The sequence below is a fragment of the Phaseolus vulgaris genome, chromosome 7 (genome assembly GCF_051622355.1).
Source record: "Phaseolus vulgaris cultivar YP4 chromosome 7, ASM5162235v1, whole genome shotgun sequence".
Taxonomy (NCBI): Eukaryota; Viridiplantae; Streptophyta; class Magnoliopsida; order Fabales; family Fabaceae; genus Phaseolus; species Phaseolus vulgaris.
Window position 1 is genome coordinate 51,385,781 of NC_143504.1, and position 23,293 is coordinate 51,409,073.

The 23,293-nt window shown below is 32.6% G+C and overlaps 1 protein-coding gene across 13 annotated transcripts; it reads right to left on the reverse strand.

The window, feature by feature from the left end:
• Window positions 1-1,523: 1,523 nt before the first annotated feature.
• On the reverse strand, window positions 1,524-22,228 carry XIJ (P-loop containing nucleoside triphosphate hydrolases superfamily protein). Of its 13 annotated transcripts, none has more exons than XR_016523237.1 (26): window positions 21,844-22,228; window positions 20,477-20,605; window positions 19,302-19,445; window positions 19,018-19,163; window positions 18,785-18,941; window positions 15,345-15,403; window positions 14,756-14,915; window positions 14,530-14,679; window positions 14,288-14,424; window positions 14,061-14,207; window positions 13,849-13,950; window positions 13,055-13,112; window positions 12,867-12,968; window positions 11,573-11,610; window positions 11,209-11,335; window positions 11,028-11,127; window positions 10,887-10,925; window positions 10,349-10,458; window positions 10,168-10,228; window positions 9,706-9,883; window positions 8,230-8,453; window positions 7,880-7,981; window positions 6,671-6,925; window positions 3,902-4,041; window positions 2,287-2,538; window positions 1,524-1,905 (listed from the first exon to the last, which is right to left on the reverse strand). XR_016523237.1 is itself a non-coding variant. In XM_068637084.2 (26 exons), exons 1-26 carry the CDS (start codon window positions 21,844-21,846, stop codon window positions 1,862-1,864), a joined length of 3,318 nt encoding a protein of 1,105 aa, XP_068493185.1. In that variant the 5' UTR covers window positions 21,847-22,228; the 3' UTR covers window positions 1,524-1,861. The 13 variants fall into 13 exon arrangements, 4 of the variants coding, with proteins under 4 accessions (XP_068493185.1, XP_090161012.1, XP_090161013.1 ...); XR_016523238.1 differs by having other exon boundaries at window positions 2,287-2,528; window positions 10,727-10,925; XR_011084126.2 differs by lacking the exon at window positions 10,887-10,925 and adding an exon at window positions 10,727-10,858 and having other exon boundaries at window positions 10,957-11,127.
• Window positions 22,229-23,293: the final 1,065 nt, after the last annotated feature.

The window sequence follows — 23,293 nt, forward strand, 5'->3', positions numbered from 1 at the left end:
AACTAAATGTTAGTGTTTAATTATATATCTTTCTATGAGAGTTGTTCCTATAATCTTTATCAAACATCTATTTTTTTAGTCATGGGTAGTAATAAAAGAATAATCATGAAAGTAGAAAGTAACTTGAGTGACAAAGAATTCTTAGTTTCTTAATCTCATGAATATTAATAAGATTTTTATAGTTACATTATTCATGCATGTATAATCATGGTTGATTATAATGGAACTCTTGAAGAGCTTATTGAAGGAAAACTAAATACAGCTGAAGTTGAGTGAAGCTATATAGAAACAATTTTTATTTGTTCTTTTATTATACTTATAAATTATCTACTTGATAAATTTTTACACAGAAGTTTTGTGAAATTGTTTTTATGAAAAGTTTTCTTTTAAGTGAAGGCTTTTATTCATTAAATTGTCTACCAAATCCTTTTTGTTTTCCAAGAATATAGGGAAAAAAATTTAAACTTTATCCAACCCCATTTTTTATGTTCAGTTATTATTTCAACATAGACAACAAAATCCTAGTCAATGTTGGTCAAAACTTTGTTCCCAACCAACATTAAGAAGCATCTTAACAAACTTTGGATGGACAAAAAAGAAATAACATTAATGATATATTAGAAAAAAAAAAGCAACCTATATTTATCAACTAAAAATAAACTATAACATCAACCAAAAAACACCACTAATATTGACTAAGAAAATTTTATTTTAAATAAAGTCAACCAAAAAATAATACTGATCAATATAACAGAAAAACATAACTCTAGTGATGATGACCAAAAAAAATGTACCGACTAGTCTCGACATGAATTCTTCATAAATAAAATTTGAAATTGTCTCATTTTATACAATTAATTTACTATCAATTATTTAAATTTTATTTTCTTTTAAATTTTAGTCCAAACACCATATTTTATTATAAAAAAAATTACATTCTTTATAAAAATAAATTAATCTATACAAATTTTTCACCCAAACACGTGTAATGCACTAATACATGACACAACTAGGACAATTTATTATCTAAATAATCGTTATTTATATTTTACATAAAATTAAAAGTTACCAAATATCCTTTAACTTAAGAAAAAAAAATATTCTAACTTTCTTTTGCACTTGAATTTTTCCCTATTTCCTTTCGTGAAGATACAATATAATAATAAAATTTGAATTTCCTGTTTTCTTAAACGATATAAAAATATAATTATTTCAACCTTTTATTTTGTCAAAGTTAAACATTAAACTCTTCCAATGTTATAACAGACTATTCTGTTAACATGGGGACTACGCCATTAATACTAAACAAATTTGTTTTTTTTTTTTATTAGAGAAAAGAACAAAAACTTAGTGGTTTACAAAATGCGCATTATGAACCTTTCCACTTCCTCAAATATTTTTTCTTTGATTTTTATTAAGAGCGGGGTTTAATACTTAATCGAGATGAAAGTTAGAGATAGCTACCTATTTGTAAAAGGCAGAGTTTAGGGTGGTTACAACTAAGTAAGACTGAGAACAAGAAAGACAGAAGACCAGAAAAAGCTCTGGAAATGTTATATACACAATTGTCACTGTGTCATTTGACATCAAATTATATAGAATTCAGAAGGGATGTCAACACGGTGAAACACTCGTGAATGTGTTCATCATAGATTGACACTTTTGCTATCTCTACCTTACTGTTCTACAAGATCCTGGGATGAACTGTGTATCTACAAATGTTTTAGTGAAAGTGGCAGAAGGAATGAACATGTACATGCCTAACAGATGCCACCTCCATATCTTTCTATTTTTCCTCCTTGTTTCCCCTGGGACACCGAGGATATTAAAATTTAAGCACGATATAAAAAAACAAGTTTTACTAGAAGAAATCATCAAATGAACCCTCCTTTCCACTTTCAGATCCTGAAAATGCAACCATGAAGAAAAGGACAAATGATACTGTCAGACTCATCTTATTTTCTTCTTCTCACACATTACAAAAAGACAATTCAAATATTATCCTATAAATGCATGTAATTACATTATTACAGGAAGCAATTAAATCCTACAACGCTACTACCACTACCTTATCTTTGATATTCCACTCCAAGATTAAAGGCTGCGAAGCTCTCAAAAAGAGTATTTCTATTCTTATTTAAAAAATTACATTTATAATATACATGACAGGATCTTTATATGTTGGCTTTACTCTCTACGACAACCAAATTATTTTCTAAAGCAGTAAGAAAAGTTTGATGGGAAGATTATTAGTACATTGACATTTGTGGAGAAAGTTGGACTAACCCGATCCGTCCCCTGCAGTGACATCCTGAACTACTAGCCGCGAAGAATTTGACTCCTCCTGTTGAGGTTCTGGATTTGAAACAGGAGCTGGAAATGTGAAATCGGAGTCTGTAGATGAAGTATCAGAGTTACTAGAAGCAACGTCAACCCTAGCAATAGGTCGAAAAGTTGAACTCAATCTTGATGAAGTACTCAAGATCGTCTTCAGCTCGGCAACTTGACTTGACATGGAAGATATCATCCTGATACACACTAATTCAGATCTAGCATTAATAAAATAGAATTCAGTTTTAAAAGTCATAATTCAAATTATAGTGGTGTCCATAAAAGGCAGACGGGATAAAAAATTAGAATGTCATCATGGTTAAACCCTGTTTAATGTCTCCCCCCAGATTAAATTCTTTGAAGTTTTAAACCATAATGTTCATTTAGGCCCAACAAAGTATGATTTCTGTTATATGGTATATCTTGGTCATTTTTTATTTTTTTTCCAAATAGGCTTTTGAACAAGACTGGCAATGACTCATGAAATAGTACATTAGACATTTGCTTCCAGTCCCTTCTAACAAATACTCAAAATGTACAACATAAAATCTGGAAAATTTTGGGATATTGAAGCAGATCTTTCGAAAGTAACACTTCATAAATATAGGGTGACTTTAAATCTTCCTCCCAAAGGTCAACTTCAGAGCTACCTAACATACGTAAACGAATATTCAAGTGGATAGTGATGGAGAATTATAGCAGCAGCCCTGAAGTGAAGATCAGTAATACTAACAAACAAAAAATCATTTCCATCTCATGTATCGGTTTTCCTTATGATTTCTGAAGAAGATACTTTGGGGAAAATTAATGAGGTTGGTAACTTCGGTAATTATAAGTTTTATTTAATTAAGAAATTTGTTTCATGGTTGTAAGACGCATTCAATTGAAGGGACTATGCCCAAAGGGAATGAAGCCAAACTTTTCTTCTACAGCTTTGCCTTTGCCCCCCTTCAATAAGCAACTGTCTAAACTTGACATATTCAACGAACAGACTTTAGAATTATTTCTTTAGAAACTCTAAATACTATTCCCTTAATTTACCTAAAATTTATCGACCCCTGTAGTCTAAGTTTCTAGTAATTGTTTTGCAATATGGATTATAGTACTGTTTATATATCATCAGATATTTCTATAGAAGTTCAATCCAACAAGTTTGCCAGGTCAATAAAATGTAATTAGTGACTTCATAGGATTAAATAAAATATAATATTAGAAAAGCATGACTTATCAACATATGTTAAACTTGAAACAATCACGTCGTAATAATATGTATGTATACTAAGAGAGGTTATGAATGTTGACAGAACGATTTTGATGCTTTCAGCACCATCATATGGTTTTATAATTGTTTATGCAAGTTCTATATTCAGTTGAAAGATGATATATCCCTTAGAAGTACAAAGAGAACACACATGCACAGTTAATCTGGGCCTGTCTCACTCCTTCCTTTATTCTATCCATTTTCCTCTTGGTATCATGTGCTATGATTTAACCATATTGACGGATTTTGGTATTGCAAAATCAAAATTGATAGATTACATGAATCTGCAAGGGGATATATTAATACTACCTGTTCAAAGAGTCCTGAAGCTGATATACTCTTTTTTCAGTTTCTGCTAATTTTTTGCGTAACTCTTCATTAGATCCTTGAGCTTCTACGTATTTCCTTTCATATTCATCACCTCTTTGTTTTTCTGCATGCAACATGACCTGGCAATGCAATAATTAAATAAAACTTGGTAAGTTTGAATTCAATAACTACAACCATAAGCCAAAACCCATTATATACATAAATAGGACATGAATGACAAAATAGCAGCAGATCATTATAAATTATTAGCGACGACCATGTGATTTGATTGTTTAAAATGATCATTTGTTCTGAATTGTTCATCCCTGCTTCCATATGGTCTTATATCACATATTCCTTGATTATAAACTACAAACATCTACACAAATTACCCACTGTATCAGTTCGCAATCAGTACTCATTTACAGATTATTTGCATCCATTTCATCTTTAAATTTTCTTTGCTGTTAGCATCAAACAAAATATTTATCCCTCTTGTCTATCCTCTATAATAAATATAGGCTCTGACAAAAAGAATATTATTGCTATCTTACCTCCTAACAGTTCATTTTCAAGTACTTCAGCACATGTTATCATTCTATACAGAAACTCTTACAAGAATATTTATTTTACAGAAATATAATGTTAGAAAACAAGAACATAACACACAGGTATAGAACTAAAAATGCCTTTAAATTTCAAATGGTGAAGGTTGTTGAAATTATAGGAATCTTGGTAGAAAAGGTGGGAATGGTTTGGTTTCTTCAAGTCAAGGAACTCATTAAGAAACCACCATTAGAGATGCTCTTAGTGACATTGATGATGTGATGGTCTACTCAGTATTTACCATGTGGATTTGAGTAACATGGTTACTTGAAAGCTGATCAAAGGTTTGAATATGATTTTAGTCTTCCAAATTGGAGGCACTATTTCTTTTGGTCCTCCAATTAAATATTTTCATCTTTTAGTCATTCAATTTTGTGAAATGCTATTTTTAGTCCTTGGAGTTAAACGACATTAGTGATATTTCCTTTATTTCATCATTATTGGAATTCTTAGTCAACCTATGCAAACACCTCACAACACCAACATTTTCCAGTTCACTATCGCATTCCAAAATCCTAGTGAGAGACGCAATAATCCTAGCACCAACCAAAATTCCTTTATTAGAGTCAAACCCCTACACCAATTTGTGGCACTCCTCTACTGTGCTAATCATTGAAGAGTGAAGTGGCGTTGCCAATGACATGTGTCAAGTGGAGCTCCTCCCCTACTCTAAATGGGGTTGCTACTTTTCGGTGAATGGAGAGGGAGATTAGGTTAAAGATGAGCACCACAACTTGCCGAAGACTGAAACCAGTAGTGGTGGACGGTTGTTAGTCAATCTTTTGGTTCTTAGAGCAAACTCATTTGTACAGGATGACCAAAACATTGTTTCTAAATGACGTGATAACAAAAATTTAATAAACTTTCAAAAATCATGTCACTCAGTTAAATCTACGTGACAAATGTTGAGTAGACCACTATTTGCCACATCATGAACGTCACTAACACCATCTAACCCTAAGGAGTAAAATAGCATTCTGCAAAATCAAAGACTAAAAAGTGAAAGTTTTTAATCGAAAGACCAATAAACGCAATATATCTAATTTGGAAGACTAATAATATATTTAAGCCTTTAATAAACTTTCAAAATACTGTCACTCAGTTAAGTTCATGTGACAAATTTTGAGTAGAGCAACATTTGTCACATCATCAACATAACTAATGTTGTCTAACCCCAGGGACTGAAAATAACATTTCACAAAATTGAAGGACTAAAAATGAGAACTTTTAATTGGAGGACCAAAAGAAATAGTACCCCCAATTTGGAGGAGACTAAACATATTTAATCCTAAAATAAAAATATTGATTTAACCAAATAAAAAGCATTAGCCCTTATTATAATGACAGTGAACGGGTACTCCTATCAAGGAAACAAATAAAAGACATACTGAAATGTGAAAACCACTTCTAAAAAGTCATCTAAGATACTCTAATATTCCAAAATAAATACAATGATTATATTATTCAATATCACCTAGATATAGTAACATTCCACACAAGCTAAGGTTCATTGGGCTTTAAGCGTGTTAGAATGAAAACACAAGAGAAAATTAAATAAAAATATAATGCAGTCGCAGGCTTTTGTGGCTAGAGATAGGCCCAAAGTGCTTAAGATAGAAGGAGACAAACTACATTTAGGACTAGAGATGGGAGCAAAACTGCAAACATCTATGAGAAAGATGGGCAAAAGAATCTGGATCTAGAGGCTACATGGCCAGATGGAATACTTTTCAAAGGGAAGAAAAGTCACCGTTGCTATGATCACAAGTGGACTGCGGGACTGATTGTCAGTATGAAAGAGGTGGCCAGAATCTTGTGCATGGCCAATAGGAAGAGAAAAGAGTCATGGAGATAGTGACATCATCACAATAGAGTGCTAGATTTTAAAGACCTCAACAATAGAAAAAATGATGACACATGCCATGGAGGCTGCTATAGCTCTAATACCATCATGAAATTATATGGATTTAGGTAAGAAAGAAAATACTAGAATATTAAATATGACATGTAATGATTACAAAAGACAGAACTAAATATAATTCATATCAAAACTAAACTCCCAATCACAATTAAAAAAACAAACATATATAGAAACCACTACTCTAAAATACAATAATGATATTATTATGCATATTTTATAGATATTCCGTAGTATACGCTTACCTTTAAGTTTTTTATTTCTACAGCAAGAACCTCAATCTTTTCAGTGTCTTTGAGTGGACTAGAAGAATCCCTGATAGCTTCAATGCTTTCGTCATCTTGGAAAGGAGTTGAGGATTCTTTTTGGACAGGATTTGAGGATTCTTTTTGGACAGGATTTGAGGATTCTTTTTGGACAGGATTTGAGGATTCCTTTTGGACATGATTTGGAGATTCTTCCATAGAAGGACTATCATTTTGCACAGAAGTCTCCAAAACCTGGCATACCATAATAGCAAACTAGTTAACTTTGTTATGTCAGCACCAGGAACTTCAATATGATTATGCTAGAAGGTAGTTCATGTGCTTCTGTCTTCATTGTCATTTACAGCTTCAAAGACAATCCTAATAAATTTTCTTCCAGAAAAAGTAGTCTTCGTAAAAGCTGTAAGCAATTAGAAGGCTCCAAAATAGTTTTGAATTATATCTCTAACAATATTACATATTCCCCTCTTTATAAAGCTGACTGGTTACTAATAATTATCAAGACAAGTAATGTAAAAAATTGGAAGTATACAGAAATTTATCAATTATCAAAGTAAAAATTAGACTTAAATGCATGTTTGGTCCCTGTAGTTTGAACTATGACTCTGGTCTTCTAAATTTTCCAAGCCAATCACGTTCCTTAATTATTAAAACTAAGTAATGTTGGTCCCCAATGAATTTCTTCTATCCCAATTCCTCATTTTCAATTTCTGCTTTAAATATTTATAAAATTTAATTAATTAAATAGTGTTTTACCCAAAACTGATAAACCAAAATATCAAATTTCACTGACAATAAGAGAACCTCAAAATTTCCCTTCGTTAAACCCTAATTTCACATCTTGTTTTCAAATTTTTTAAGTTTCAACTAAATTTCTTACATCTAACCTCCCAATTATTTTAGGGATACACAGTGTAATATCTTTCAAACAATTAAGGAAGGTTAGTGTAAAAGATATCAAGTGAAATCCCAAACAAAAAAAGGAATACGATTGAAATTTACTCTATCTCATATTCTATATCTATCATAATCCCCCCAAAAATATTTGAATTTGAAAATAATATATTGTTAATTAAATAAAATTGACATGGGACTAAATTATTTACTTTAAAAATGGAAGAACTAAATTAACTTCAAAAAAAATTAGACCAAAAGTGTAGTTAAGCATAAATATTTAAAATATGCAACCTTCTCTTCCTGTTCATCACATGAGCTGTTGCTTTGTTGAGTGATTGATGCTTTCTTAAGGTTCTGATAGTCTGCAAGAGCTTTATGCCGACGCCAATAGGACTGCATATTTTTCATCCCTAAGACTTCAGACTACTGAAAGGCATTTGAAAAATTAGGTAAAATATGTTTTCCCTCAAAACATCTAAAAATTTGGTTTTAATCCTCATAAACATTAATATGTTGCTAGTCCCTACAACTTTATATTAAATCTAGGGACAAGCATTAATTTTGATAGGGACTGAACCAAAATTTGAAGTATTTTGAGGGACAAAACATAATTTACCCAACATTAACAGGATAGCTCTAACCTGAATAGTAGTCGATGCACTAGTCTGCTTTCTATATGTTTGCTTCATATATCTAAATTTATTACAAGCAGCCATTGCTCGAAAACCTGTCTGCAAGACATTTGCACAGAATTTTATTTCAACATACTTCTTCCTAGCTAGAGTTCGTCGCATCTGCTTTTGAATTCTAACTGCAGAAACTTCCCTACTTTTCATGTGATAATATGATCTTCGAGCCAGTTCTCCTAAAAGTTGAAACAATAAGTGCTTAATATAATAAATAAAGTAAATGCTTGAAGAATTTTATGCAAAACATCTCAAACCTAAGCTTTAGAGAGTCCCTTTGAAACTGTCATAGCAAACAATGCAGAAGTTACGGAAAAAAAAATGCCAGGCAAAATGAACTCTAAAAAGTATTCATTATTTATTCATTTCATCAACTAATAGATATTTTTGGGTAATGACTCCGTTCATAGGTGGAGAAAGGCCCAAAAATTGAAACCCGTTTCATGTCTCACTTGTCTAAGTGGAGAGAGGTCTGATTAGGGCACATGAGAGAGAGACCAATTCCAAGGGAAAATAACCTCCATTGAGAGAAAAGAAAAGAAAGTTATCCTCTCTTATTCAGAGCAGTTACAGTGAAACTATATTTGTGAATTTGTTAACTTTTTGGATCAGGCAGAAATTTTATCAGTAGGATCATAGTTCTTCATTTTCAACAGTTCTATTGGTGATTCTTGTTTAGAATGGGAGATATTGTGCTCAAAAACCCTGTTTCTGGGGTGTTTTTCATCTTCATTCTATATTGTAAGCTTTATTTTTTTATTGATGGGCTGGCTGTTAGCACAGATTGTGCACTTGTTTGAGACACTTTTGTACCCATTTTGATCTATGGATGGTTTTTTTCAAGAGAGTTTTCTAAATAAAAAATTTGGATGTCTCCCATATGTTTGCACTATTTTAATTGCTTCTATATTTAAACTATTTTATCTTCACGTATTCTTGAGTGGAGGGATTTTATCGATAGTAATCTCCATACCACTTTATATTCTGTCAACTATTCTATGTTTCACACTGTTTTAAAAGAGCTAGAAGGGAAAAATCAACATAGGGCACAGAGATAACACAATAAATGAATGGAAAGTAACTTTTCCGCATAAAAATCACTGTCCACAGATATAGAAGAAGATTCTTTTCTCGTGTGCCTGGGTGCATAACTTTCTCTCTTTTTTTCTTCTCAAAGATCATTAAATATAATATTTCACTCCAAAGATTATATGACAGTACTATATTTCATTCCCCACCCTTTGCGATTAGGCTTCAAGACTACATAATAATCTGTGAGAACTATAAAAGAAAAAGGATCTGTATTTGAATAGAATGAAGGTAAATCTAAAAATGAAAGGCTTCATATTTTCCTGCCATTAGAGATACTCCCCCTGAGTTACCAGGCAGCCTTTTGTCCTTCACATAATACAAAAAAGACAAAAAACTAACCTCTGCAAATGGATTGTAGAAAAACAGAGGACTTTTGCAATCCAATATATGTTTTCTGACTACAACGAGTTCTAGCATTCTTTTGAATAACTGTAGCACAATTACTAAGCAGGAGTGCCCTCCGAGCATCCAATTCAGACATCTGACCAGCTCTTAGAAATATTTTTGTTTCCCCTATCTGCAAAATTGGCAGATCAAAACAAATTTCAGCTGAACATAGAAAAGCATCTTACAAGAAAGAATTTTTGTCGACATGTGACTCAGAATATGCATCATTTTCCATACATCAAGTATGGTTTTACACATTTCATTTCATGCCCCCAGTAAAATGGACGAATACCAGAAAGAGATTCTGGGAAATAAATGACAGCAACTTTAATGTAGGAGGATAACAAATTATTTAAAATATAATAATTTTGGATTCTTTAAACATCACAAAATTCAATAGATTTCTTGCTGTACCTGATAACCTGTCAGCCCAATCTTCTCCATAATCCTTTTACATGAATCTTTTTCATCAAAACTGCATAAATACAGATCACTTTCAAGATGGGGAACCAAAAAAAAATCAAACTAGAAAGCATGATATCAAGACTATTGAGTAAAAATAACATGGCCAAAAATTGGGTTAAGTTGAACTTACTTCCCTCGAAGAACCTCGGGAGCAAGAATCCCTAATCGAGTTAAAAAATCATGAAAGGTCCAGTGAGTGGGGAATCCAGCACATTTAATTCTTACTGCTTCAAGAACACCCTACAATAACACAATGGGTGAAAATTCTTTAGAGATAAGTTTAATTGGAGAAGCAAATTGGAACTTCTAATTCCCTATTCATCACATTCTGCAGGTTATTTTCAATTGGGATTTCTAATTGTCCCCCACTAAATATGAATAAACAAATAGGAGTGTAATTAATTAAGGATTGACTGAATAATTCCATTACTTAATTGAGAGAATAGGAAACTAGTAGCTAGTTAATTCTCAGAAAATATGGTAGAACTTAATTCTCAATTTGACTTACACCAGATCGTAATTGTTGGATGACATTCATATGTTCAAATATGAAAGGTTTTAGTAGACTATTTGGCTTCACACATCTAATATAGTGTGGCTCTGTATGATTGAGTGTATCCATCAATTGTTGTAATTGTAGCTGTACAAATAAGTACAAGAGTATTAACCTTCTGACCTTTGGATTGGGGTAAGGCCTATCAGATACTCTGACAATATAAAGAACCATATTTTATACACCTTGAAACGAGAACCAATGGAAGAAAACTTAGAAGATTTGGCTGTCTCCTCAGAAAGTGGAGGGAAAAGACCTGATACAAATGAACATTTGGAAGCACTTAGCATCTCTTGATGTTCAGGAACAACATAGTCTTTGTTTTTGTCTAAAAAGTGCTCAGATTGATACTGAACCTGAAAAGAAGTGGATAAATAACAATTTTTAGCAGAAACTCTGGAAAAAATTGCATGGCAATGTTGAAAAATCAAACTCACATCTCCTGCATAATGAATAACAGTGAAGTCTGAGCGTGTCAATTTTGGCTTAATAAAGCGTTTGTGATCTTTGAATGTCTGATAAAGCTTCTGTGAAAATGTTTCATGAGTTGACTTAGGAAACATACTGCAAGCAGTCAATGAACAAGCCAATAAGGGTACAATCAATTCAAATAAGTAATACAGTTATTTACTTAATACATACTGCATCACACAGTTATGGAACTTAATACAGCCATCGAGCAAGTTCGACATTGCGTAAAATCATTTCTTGTGAGGAAATAACTCCTTCCATTTCTCTATTCTTCTCTCTTATTTCAAATATAAATGATAAACAATAAAAAATAAAGAAATTTCTCCATACCAAGCTTCATCAAGCAGAGCAATAATTCCACCAGGTTTCTGAAAAATAGACATTTTTAGATATCAGTATTGTGACATTATGAAAATGGATTCAGAGGATACAGTTTTAGAAAATTCTAAAAAAAAAAATTCCATAAATATTTCAAAACAGTATCCAGCATATAGTAAAAGCATGTTGTGAGAAGATATTAATAAAAAATATCTTAGATACGGAATTATTTGTGGATGATAATCCTGGAATCGTTCCAATACCATGACTAATGATAACTGCCTCAAGGCTTCCCTTGCTAGAATGGAGGCATATGCGGTCCATTGGCAATGAACAATGTGTACAGGTCTAAAACAAGACAACAAATACACACCATCAATTGTAAGCATAGCCAACTGCCAGACATCTGAGCCTAGCAGCAGTACAATAGGTGAGATATCTACCAGACAATATTTCAACTTAACTAGTTTCTCTTTTACAATAAGAAATTATTATAAGATTGATTACCCAAAATTATTATTCATGTAAACAACCTTGCACTGAAAAGGTAATTTAGACCTGGTAATGACAGTTAATGACACATGTCTAAGCAAACACACAGTCCTTTGCAAAGCATAATCTATCAGAAAACCTAGTCTTTATGAGAAATGCTGGATGCCTAAGTAATCTACATATAACTATGGCTGAGAGAATAAAGTATACATTGTATATCAATTATCACAGTTTATTAGAATTTATAAAACACGCTTGCAACAATAGATTTCATTATTTTTCTTCAGTGATAGAACTTATTTAAAGGAACATATAGATAAAACTGAGGATAAGAAATCCTGAACAAATAAAATAACACGTGATAAAAAGCCCTCCATGCAACACAAAAAGTCCAGAAATTCCCCTCAATCTCTCTAATATATTGACTGCTGAGATGTTTTTGTCAGAATTATAAAAGCCATTGTTGAGCCTGTGAAAACAAAGTTTGTAGGTCAGTAATTGGGTTATAAAATCCATTTTTGGGGCTCTAGTCCTCTGTCTAAGTTTAAGCTTTCATGAAATTCGATACGCTTAAAGTAGGTGGAGTTGAACAACAAAGGGTATCAATATTTGCTCCAGCTAAATGACTGCAACAAAACTATATTCATATATAACCATTATATTAAATTTCACAATGGTCCTCAGATTAGAAATGTGGGTCAATAATTGTTTGCCTCTGAATTTCAAAAATATTACTAAAATAAAAACCTATATAGTATGATTTAAAAAGATCCTCTAATAAATACTAAAGCACAGAGTAAAAGTTGGCAGAAACCTTTTCAATGAGATCCAGTACATCTTGATTATCTACAAATTCTAAGTAGCTCCAGTCAATCCCTTCTTTTGTATATTCCTCTTGCTCCATCTTAAACACATGCTGCAGTGCATCATTAGCATCAGATTGAATGTCGAGAGAAAAGTCTCAGTTGGAGTTGTCAAATATATGAAAAACTAACCTCATACCTGGTTGAAGTGTTGCTGCAGCTTTTCATTTGTGAAATTTATACAAAACTGCTCAAAGCTACAAAGAGGAAATTACATATCAGCATGGATTTATCTTATTTACAACCACACCAAAATGAAAGGGAGAGCTTGCTTGCAAATTTGTCTTTTCCAGCTCAAAATAGAGAATTACTATTCTGTTGTATTTTATATTATGTTGCAGTAGTTACTACTACTAGTTAGTCAGGTATTCACATTTGTAACTAACATCGCTGTAACAGGCTGTTAAGTTAGCAGTTAGCTAGATATAAATAAGTGTACTCTCTCATCTTCTACCCAATGAGTCAGTTTATTTTTGTTTCTTGGTTTCAATTATATATATTTAACTAACATGATGAATGTGGATTGTATGAGACCTTGTTTTGTTTTGTGCGTATATTTGTTTGTGTCTTCCTCAATTAGAGTATGCAAGTATACAATGACAACAAACTAAATCTAGGGCTACTGTAATAAATAACCCAATCTAGAGAATAAAGAACGTAAAAAAGGAAATAATACTAATATCATTCATTTCTTCATATCCTTAATACATAAGAATAATACCTTAAATAGTCTAAAACTACTAACTAATTTGATAACAACCCTACAAGTGTCATCGTCTAACTTGATGAAATAAAAAGAAAATAAAAATAATGAAATGTGAAATAATTAAACTAACTCCCCATTCAATATAAATCTTTGGACCACTTAATTTTGGGTCTAGAGCCCATCCTATCATGCAATAACAAGATTATGTTAAGAAAATCTATTCTCACCTATTTGTTTGGAAGCTTTCAAAGCCATATATGTCAAGAACACCAATGAGACATTTTGAGCTAGGATCCTGCCCAATGGAGATATTAATTTTTTGAACTAACCTGGACATGACAAAAACGCATAATTGTATTTGATATTCCTTCTATAGTGAAATAAAAAATCATTCAGACTTAAACATTATATGTGTGTGTGTGTGAAAAAAACACATTACCAGTCAAATAAACGAGAATATAGGGTTTTAGCTAAACCATCCCTGCTAACTGCGGCACCCAGAGGGTCAAGAGTTCTTTTGATGATTTCTTCTGGAGTAATCATCACACGCGCACACAGTGCACCTTCCAAAGCATTCATATCACACCTGGAATATGAATAAATTCAATTGAAAAATAATATCAATACAAGATTTTGGAAAGGATAACAGCAAAAATTTAGCAATACATAAGAAGTTCTGCTGTTGTTTGTAGATGAAACTTGGATTCTTCGTCTTCTAGAACTGCTGAATCAGTTTCTTCTGATTTTGAAAACTTAATATTTCCAAGATGAAGAATACCGGCTACAACTCTGAAAATAGCTTCCTGAGAGGAGGAAGGGTGGAAATATATTACTAATTTTACATAGAAGTTTTTTTGAGAGACAGCTAAGTGAATTATTAGAAACACTCACAAATGTTTTAGTTATACCTGCTCGTCCTGGCTGATTCCCACAATATCCATGGCTCTCTTGGTGCTAAGATACTCTTGAGCAGCATTAACACCAACTAATTCGTAGCAATTGGATTGGTTAAGGTAGTGAAATGATTTAGGATCTCCCAACTTAAATTTCTCCTTTTCCTAAATAAAATCAGGATGCTGCCAATAAAATGACATGAAGAATGGTGGATAGAAGATGAAGCTTTGACTTGCTTACCTCTGGAGGAGAAGCACAGAGAAGGTAGAAACAGTGATAGTTACGCTCAGGATCTGAGATTTGGCAAACACGAGATTTCTCAAGAAGATAAGTTCTAATGGCAGCACCAGATATTCGTCCATACCTATCAAATTGGATCTCAACGAATTTTCCAAAACGGCTGCAAGAAAATAAAAGAAACAGAAGTGTGAAACTGCTACTAATTATTGAAATCACTAATTCATAAACGAGAAACAACCTTTATGATGCCCAGTACTTTTTACTGACTGAATACAAATAAGATGAAAAGAAGAAATAGATCCCAATGAAAAAATTTCATATGAAGAACCATTTTTCCCAATTAAATTAGCGACAAACTAAAAAGCATTGAGTCTGTAAATGATGATATAGTCAAAAGATGAAGAAAATTTGAGTCAAGTATTCAAAAACCTGCACCTATAATATGAATATAAACCATATACTAGAAATAACACATGGAAATGCAAGTACATAGCTGAAAAAATGTAGCATAAAAAGGATATGTTTATCACGCACATAATGTAATATAAGAAAACCAAGCATAATAGAAACATAACCAGAAACCTCTTACCTGGAATTGTCATTTCTAACAGTTTTTGCATTACCAAATGCTTCAAGAACTGGATTTGACTGCATCATTACAATTTAAAAATTAGAATGCTGAGTTCAACATTCCTTATAAATAAACCATGAAATAAGAACAACTTGACTCACCAAAAGAAGGGTAATCAAAACCAGAATGAGAAGGAGAATACAAAGAAGATTACAAAATATTAGAAAAACAGAAGGAGATAAAACTGGAATTTAGTTGGACTAGTTTACTTCATGATCTTAACACAACCAATATCCTGACATCCCTAAAAAATAGCGAGTCTACTTCAGCAGACTCTCTAACTTGAAATTAAACTTATTTACCTGATCAACTGCATGTTATGTACTCTACTCCTATCAGGTTGCTACAATAAGTACATTAAAGAATGCCCTGATTGGTTAGATCCATTTGGAACTTGTCATAATCAATGTAAATAAGGTAGCTATGTCTTTATGCAAAGACAGAAATGGGGAAATCATGATACTTGTATTCATGACTCATTCTATAAATAATACTCTCAAGCGTGTTAGTTATACACAGATTCTCTCCAATGGTTTTTCATATTTTTCATCTCAACATGGTATATAGATCCTAACAAGAAAACCGTAATCCATGTCTACCTAGTGGTCCCATTATATATATCAGTACCATACCAAAAAATTTGGAAAACGATGTGCCTTTCAAGTTTCCTTTCTACCACTAGGCCTCCTTTTTTTGAACATGTTTCATGCCAACAAATACTGTTTTCCAGCAACTTTTTTGGCAAGTAATCTTTCCAATAACACCACCACCGTGTTCACTATGAGAAATCTACACAAATTTGCAACTTTGCAGTAAATAAACAACACAGCATGTGCTCTAATGCACCCCTCCTAGAAGCTCCATTTTCTCTCTCCACTACAACTTTGCTAGTCATGGCTATCACTGGCCACGCCTTCGGCCAGCATACATACATAAATGTTGGGGTTACCCCCACTACCTTGGTGGGCTGCCTATTACCTGCACAGCCCTTTTTGCTCCCTCTCTCTCCTTGGTGATCCATAGCTGGTATGCAGACTCTGACAATTAGGCAACCCAGCCATCTTTGCAAACCTCCTCAAATGATATGAGGAACATTAGACTTCCAGTTCTACTACTGGTGTCTGTTAGTCCACATCCACATCTCTTGGTCCTTAGGTCCTTAATTCTAGTGCTACTGATCATATCACATGTAGTAAATCCTTTTTCTCCATTTTACTCTATTTCTAGTAATTTACCCTTTATCCCTTTGGCTAATTGGTCTCAAACATTTCATTGAATTTGGTACTCCCCATCTTGTACCATCTTTTTGGTTGATAATTTCCTCAATATTCCAGAGTCTCAATTTAATCTTATTATCGATGAGTCATCTAACTCTTCTATTGATTATCATTTTTTTATTAAAGATTTTATTTTCACTTCCTCTCCCATCAATTTTGGCACACTTTCACCCTCCGAAGTTGTCCCATGTTCCAAAGCAAACCACCTTCTATTTGTCCCCTATAGATGTATTGAGGACAGACATATATTGTGCCACCACCACTACTGATTAGACTAACTCTCCTCTAAACCAATTACTATGCCCCTTTCAACATTACCTCCAGTAATTGATCTCCTAATTACTTTATGAAAAGATATATGTTCTACCCATTACATCTTCACATAATCTTCGCATATGTTATCATTGTTTTTCGCGTTATGTTTTTTTATCCTCTTTGTCTTTTGTTTCTATCTCTAAGATTGTAGGTAAAGCCTTTTTATCATCCTGGACAAAAGACAAGTCATGATTGATTAGATGCACTTCTTTTAAAGTAGTAGCACTTAGGACCTACCTAGTTCATGTTCCACTAAGGAAAATTGTTGTAGGCTATTATTGGAATTTTATATGAAGGTTGGCCTTGCTGGTCAGGTCTATCACCTCAAGGATCATTTGATTGCTAAAGGTAGGTCTTTGTCTTCTTAAGGTGTAGTACTTTCTCACTCATTGCAAAAATGGTCTCAAACATTATTTTTGTATAATTGTTATTTGTCATTGGCCCTTCAACTAAATTAATACTAACAATGTTTTCTTTAACAGTGATCTCATGGAAATTTAAATGGAGTCACCTCCTAGATTTATTATTGGGTTCTTCTTGTCTAGTTTGTCATCTCCATAAATCCTTGTATAGTCCCAAACAATCTTCTTGGGCATGGTTTGGCAAACTCAGCAGCACTATATTTAAAAATTTTGGTAATCAATCTTTAGTGCCATTTAGCCACAAGATGCAATATACTAGACTATGTACGTCTATAATAGTGTAATCACATAAAGTGATCACCATATATCACATCACTTAAGTAAAACAAAACCATTGTCATCGTTTTTCTAGACAAAGGATATTGACATACTTCACTAATTCTTAGGTAGATGTAGCATAATCCAAGAACGGCATCATGATTTCACCGAGAAAATATGCAATGGACATTATGGAGGAAATTAAGTTGATGAACACTAAATCTGCGGAGAGTCCTATGAATCCCAATACCAAACTTCTATTAGGACAAGGAAGCCTTTTTCCAATTTAACCCAAAACAATGGAAGATTAATTTGAAAACTAAATTACCTCAATGATTCATCTAGATATCTCATTTCCAATTAGTGTGGAAAGCCAGTTCATCAATTATCCCCACAACATTCCCTGTGATGCAGTGATGCGTATCATGAAATATTTTAATAAAGTCCTGAGACCTCTCCTGTGAGGGCAACAACATACAATCTTGTGGGATAATAGATTGGGCTAGCTCTCCCATTGACAAGTGATCCATATCTAGATTTTTCTTTTCTATTGGAGAAATTCTGATTTCTTGGATTGGAAAGAAGCAAAATGTTGTGGTAAGATCACATATAAAAAGCAGAATATAAACTGTCTCATTCTTTATGACTTATTCAGTAAATAATACTCTCCAATGTGTATGTTATTCAAATGGATTGTCTCCTATGGACTCTCCTATTTTTTCATCTCAAATCAACAAATGAACTGTTAAATTTATTAAAAAATAATCATGTTATCTATGTTTCTTAAATGATACAGCAGTTAGTTATACATTAGTCATAAACCAATATAAGTAAAAGATAAAAGTAAATAATTCATTAGCTAACAAATATTAACTATGCCAATTTATCTTCACATTTGAATTCATTCTTTTCATTTTGTCACTCGATAATGACTGGTGAGAGTAAGATAGTTGGTCCTCATTATTTTTCTTTAAGTGTCTGTGATACTATTTTTCCAAGCATCACTGTATTGTTCTTACTTTGGAAAAGAGCATGCAAACTGCTTTAAAAATATGTTTCAGTAAAAGTCACAACCAAATATGCAGAAATAATAGCAACCATAATCAGAGTTAGATAACCTTCTTACCTCTAGAACTTGTTTTTCAACAGTTCGTCCTTCAGATGCAGTGTGACCACCCAAAAATGCCAGGTACTGCATAAGCATTTTGGTGGTTTCTGTCTTACCAGCACCACTCTCACCACTAACAAGAATAGAGTTGCTTTTCTCCTCATTAATCATTTCCCTAATTTAAACAACCAGTCAGCAATAAGAATAACATTTAAAAAGAAAAGTTGAGAGTAAAAGCAGGGCAAATTCACCTATATGCTGCTTCAGCAATAGCAAAAACATGTGGGGTCAAGTCTCCAGTCATTGCTCCCTTGTATCTTTGCATCACATTAGTATCATAGAGATGTGAAAGACTTTGGAAGGGATTGATTGCAATGAGAATATTTCCGGTATAAGTCTGCCATGATGTAAAATTAATCATAAAAGAGATGTCAATACATGGCTGCAGTTTAAATTATTCATCATGTATCATATTTCCCTTGTATCTAGATTTTGTCTGCCATGATTTCAAACTGAATGTGGGGGGTAATCTTACATATATTTCATTCATCATGTATCTAGTTTTCAAATTATGCAGCACTCCTGGCTCATGCAAATAAGCAAGCTTGGTCATGTCATCAACTCCATCAGCAGGCGCATCCACATCCTTGGGATATAATTTTGACAAACGGGAAACAACCTAGTAACACGGAAACAGAAAAGAAGATGATTGGTCCAGATTACATGAGCACACATATGTGCAGCAATGTTGCTCATGTGAAGTAAAATTAGTTGCATTCTTAGTCTCATCTGGCATAATGTCTATTGACTGAAGAACTTAAATAGATGTCTCCAAAGAACTTCTCAGTTTGCACTTTTATAGAGTTGTAGTTCTTAAGAAATAAGAAGTGACAATTCTGAGTCGCATAATCACAGAATGGCTTCAAAATCCATGGAATGCATTTCTCATTGCCAAAATCAATCACATTTCTAATACAGATAGAGAATGAAATGTTAAGTGTTTCAAATACGAGACAGCCTGTCTATGTGCTCCTCTCAAATTACAAATAACTATTGTAACAATGGGGCAACAGCTTAGACTTTCCTTTCTTTCTTTCACTGTTTAAGGCATCCCCTTCTACCCTTCCAAGGCTCTGAAACTAACTGTTCCCCAAAAAGAGAAGGACTAACAAAAAGAATATACACACACACACACACACACACACACACACACACACACACACACACACACACACACACACTAGAAACTCAAGGAGGGCACCATAAAACATAGATTCTGCTCAATTGGAAAATAAAAGAAAACAACCATTTCTCCATCCCTCTTAAATAGGATGTGCAAATTAACTAGTAAGATCTATATCTTCCACAAGAACGAAAAAATTGTCATTGAACTTGAGTTTTTCTTTTATAATTAAGGATTAATCATGTCATGCACCGAATATGTTGACAGAAAATGTAAACAAAAGCATATTTTAATGGATATCAAAGTTTTCTAGTCTACCCTTGCTAAATATTTTAAGCACAAGAACCTCCTCATAAATCACTAATATGTGTGTGTGTTTCTGAGAACAATAAATAACATGTCAAAAATACAAAAATGAAGTTAAAATATCTTGAATCCTTAAAAGCTGGAATATCACAAAGTGGAACTAGACATAATTTGGAAACACGACATTGAAAGGCTGTGACTTGTTAAACATCTCAATTTACCTTCTTCTCATTACTAATTTGAATTTCAGCTTCTTCTCCATTGATATTCAGTACTTGGCCATCAGTCCAAACTACTTCTGGATCTCCAACCCAAACATAAGAACCAACAACAATATTTTCTGGAATCCCCTGAATCATTTGTAATCAAAAGCATTAAGAAAGTTTACAATTAACACATGAAGGTAAATGTCCAGACTAAAACAAAGTCAATTTGATGTGTCTGAACTCTTAAGTATCTTTCGAAGGGAACAGCTGATAACAAAAACAACATTATCTGCCCCATAACCCTTTAGTTTTCATTTATTTTTCTAAAGAATGTTGGAATAGGTTAAGGATATTTCCGACAACTCATTTTACTTTGGAAGTTCAGTCTCAGATTAACAAACACAGCACTAGTTTTAAACTTTAAACAAATCAAAATTCAATATTTGGATTATACACAGAGAGATTGTGGTCATACTCTTGGGACCCAATATCACCTTATTGCCCTGCTTTTGCTATGAATGGAAAACATGATTTGGTAAGTCTATACCCTTGACATGGAAGTCGTTAGCTCGGTTCAAAATATTCATATCTAATTTGGGAAATAAGAATATTTCAAGTCTCACCAAGTTATTGAGACTTGAGATACTTACAAATCCTATCTTGTGACTGATATCCTAATTAACATTTTTATTTGGTATACCAGAGCAAATATTCATTATTAGCACGACCATACACTTTATGTAGCCATGATTCTTCGCTATATCGGACTCTAAATTGCACTCTCCTTCCCATTCTTAGTACGGAAAAGCATCTCGGTCAGAATTGCAGTATATAAAATAACAATTTCCCCCTAAAGAATTCCTCTTTCCTAAGTAGCCCTTAAAGTAAACAGATTATATAAATAATTCCTGAAGTATTAGAAATCATACAAAATAGTTCCTCAAATATTAAAAAATCCTTAAAATTAGTCCTTGGATGTTGATGAAATATATCGAAATAAGAATTAAATTAATGGATATTCAATACTCTGAGGACTACTTATATAGCATCATTCCAAAGAGAGCACAATACTTGAGTTACGAAATTGATTGTTTACTCAAAATATGACTATATATTGGTCCAATCAAACATCTCACTCTCACCAAAACTTTTGCATCTGCCAATTTCAGCAGCATTCATTAGCTTCCTCGCCTTCTAGGTTTTCAACCACTTCATTTAATATCCCTATCAACGTCCAAAGTCACATTACTTTACGAATCGTAAAATGTCTTTAAAACTCGTGTAACGTCGAACCAACGTAGAGAGAACACTAGAAGCCTAACTAACAAGGATTCGATTCTGCAAACACCGATCACTCAAATCGAAATCAGCAATAACCGTACCATTATTCTGAGAATATGAACCTCGGGCGAATAGGAGTCACAGGCCAAGAGAAGCACGTGCGGACATTTTCCAACGATGAGGAAGAGAAATCAGGGATCGAACTTGGAGGCGAGGGAGCAGAGGTTTTGAACTTGCAAGAGAGATCGGAATGAGAAGAGAAGCGAAGAGAAGCGTTGTGTTGGAGCTTGCCTAGCGCGAATGGAGGAGTGATAGTGATGAAGGTTTGTGAGAGCAGAAATGTCCGAAGGCCCTGCAAAATCGCCATGCTTGTAGACATTCTTGTGCTTCGCACTCTTCCCTCTTCTCTCTTCTCTCCTCGCCGCATGGACTTCGCGGGTACCCACCATACACGTTGAGAACTTTCAATCTCACCTTTATCATATACTATTTGAAACAAAATAAAACCATATATTAAACTTTCAATAAATATATTAAGCCCTTAATACAACAAAAAATTAAAATTTATAAAGTAATTAAAAACTTAATTAAACCTTAAATATGCTTACTAATAAAAGAAACTATTAAACCTTGCAAATATTTTAAGAATGGATGAAAGACTTTTATGAAACTAAAACAGCAGAAGCATGTTTTTTTCTCATTACAATGTTAAATCATTTTATATTGTGAAATAAAAATCTGATTTGAAAAAGTAATTAGTCATGAGATATGACCCATTCAATATTTAATGCTTTGACATCAATTAAGTCAAAAGTCAAGAACCTGGAAAATGGAAGACCCCCTTTTCAAGTCATTTTCATCTTTTCAATTTGCTGGAAAAGAAAACCACGTAATATACCCTCCACTGCTTCATTTTTTTAACATTTTAAGATTTTCTTTCACTAATAATCAAAGAAATACAATAAATTGTTTTATTTCAATACAATATTCTACATTATCTTAATTTATTTTCTCTTCTCTCCATCCACCTAATAAATACATGTATCAATTAGTAATAAAAATATAAAAAAAAACATAATTATTAAAAAAAAATATGATATTAATTTTTTTAAAATAATAAATAAACAACAAAAATTCCCGAAAATCCATATTTAAAAATATAGAGAGGAACTATTTTCTTTTTTACTTAAATTGATTTTTTCCTTTATTCTTACTAAAATCATTTTTGATTTTTTTTTAATTTTGTGGTATGATTTAATTATTTTTCATTGATTCAAAGTATAAATTTGGTCCTATTATATTTATATAAATGAAAAATATAAAATTTGATTTATTTAAAAAATCATAAATATAATAAAATAAATGTGTTAAAAAAGCCTTACAAACAATCAAAAAAATATTTTTTATTGCATTCTCTATCATTCAGTTCCTTGTAAAACTCACTTTTCATACGACTTTTACTTTATTTGTGATTTTTTTAATCGGAAATTATTTAGAATAAATATTTTAATATTGATAAATTTTGATTGAACAAATTTAATATTTTGAATC

Coding starts and splice junctions, on each gene's coding strand:
- XIJ (XM_068637084.2), bottom strand. Junction 11,611..12,866: donor TACTGGATCTCATTGAAAAG/GTTTCTGCCAAC, acceptor TCTATTTTTCAG/AAACCTGGTGGAATTATTGC. Junction 4,042..6,670: donor TAGAAATAAAAAACTTAAAG/GTAAGCGTATAC, acceptor TTGCATTGCCAG/GTCATGTTGCATGCAGAAAA.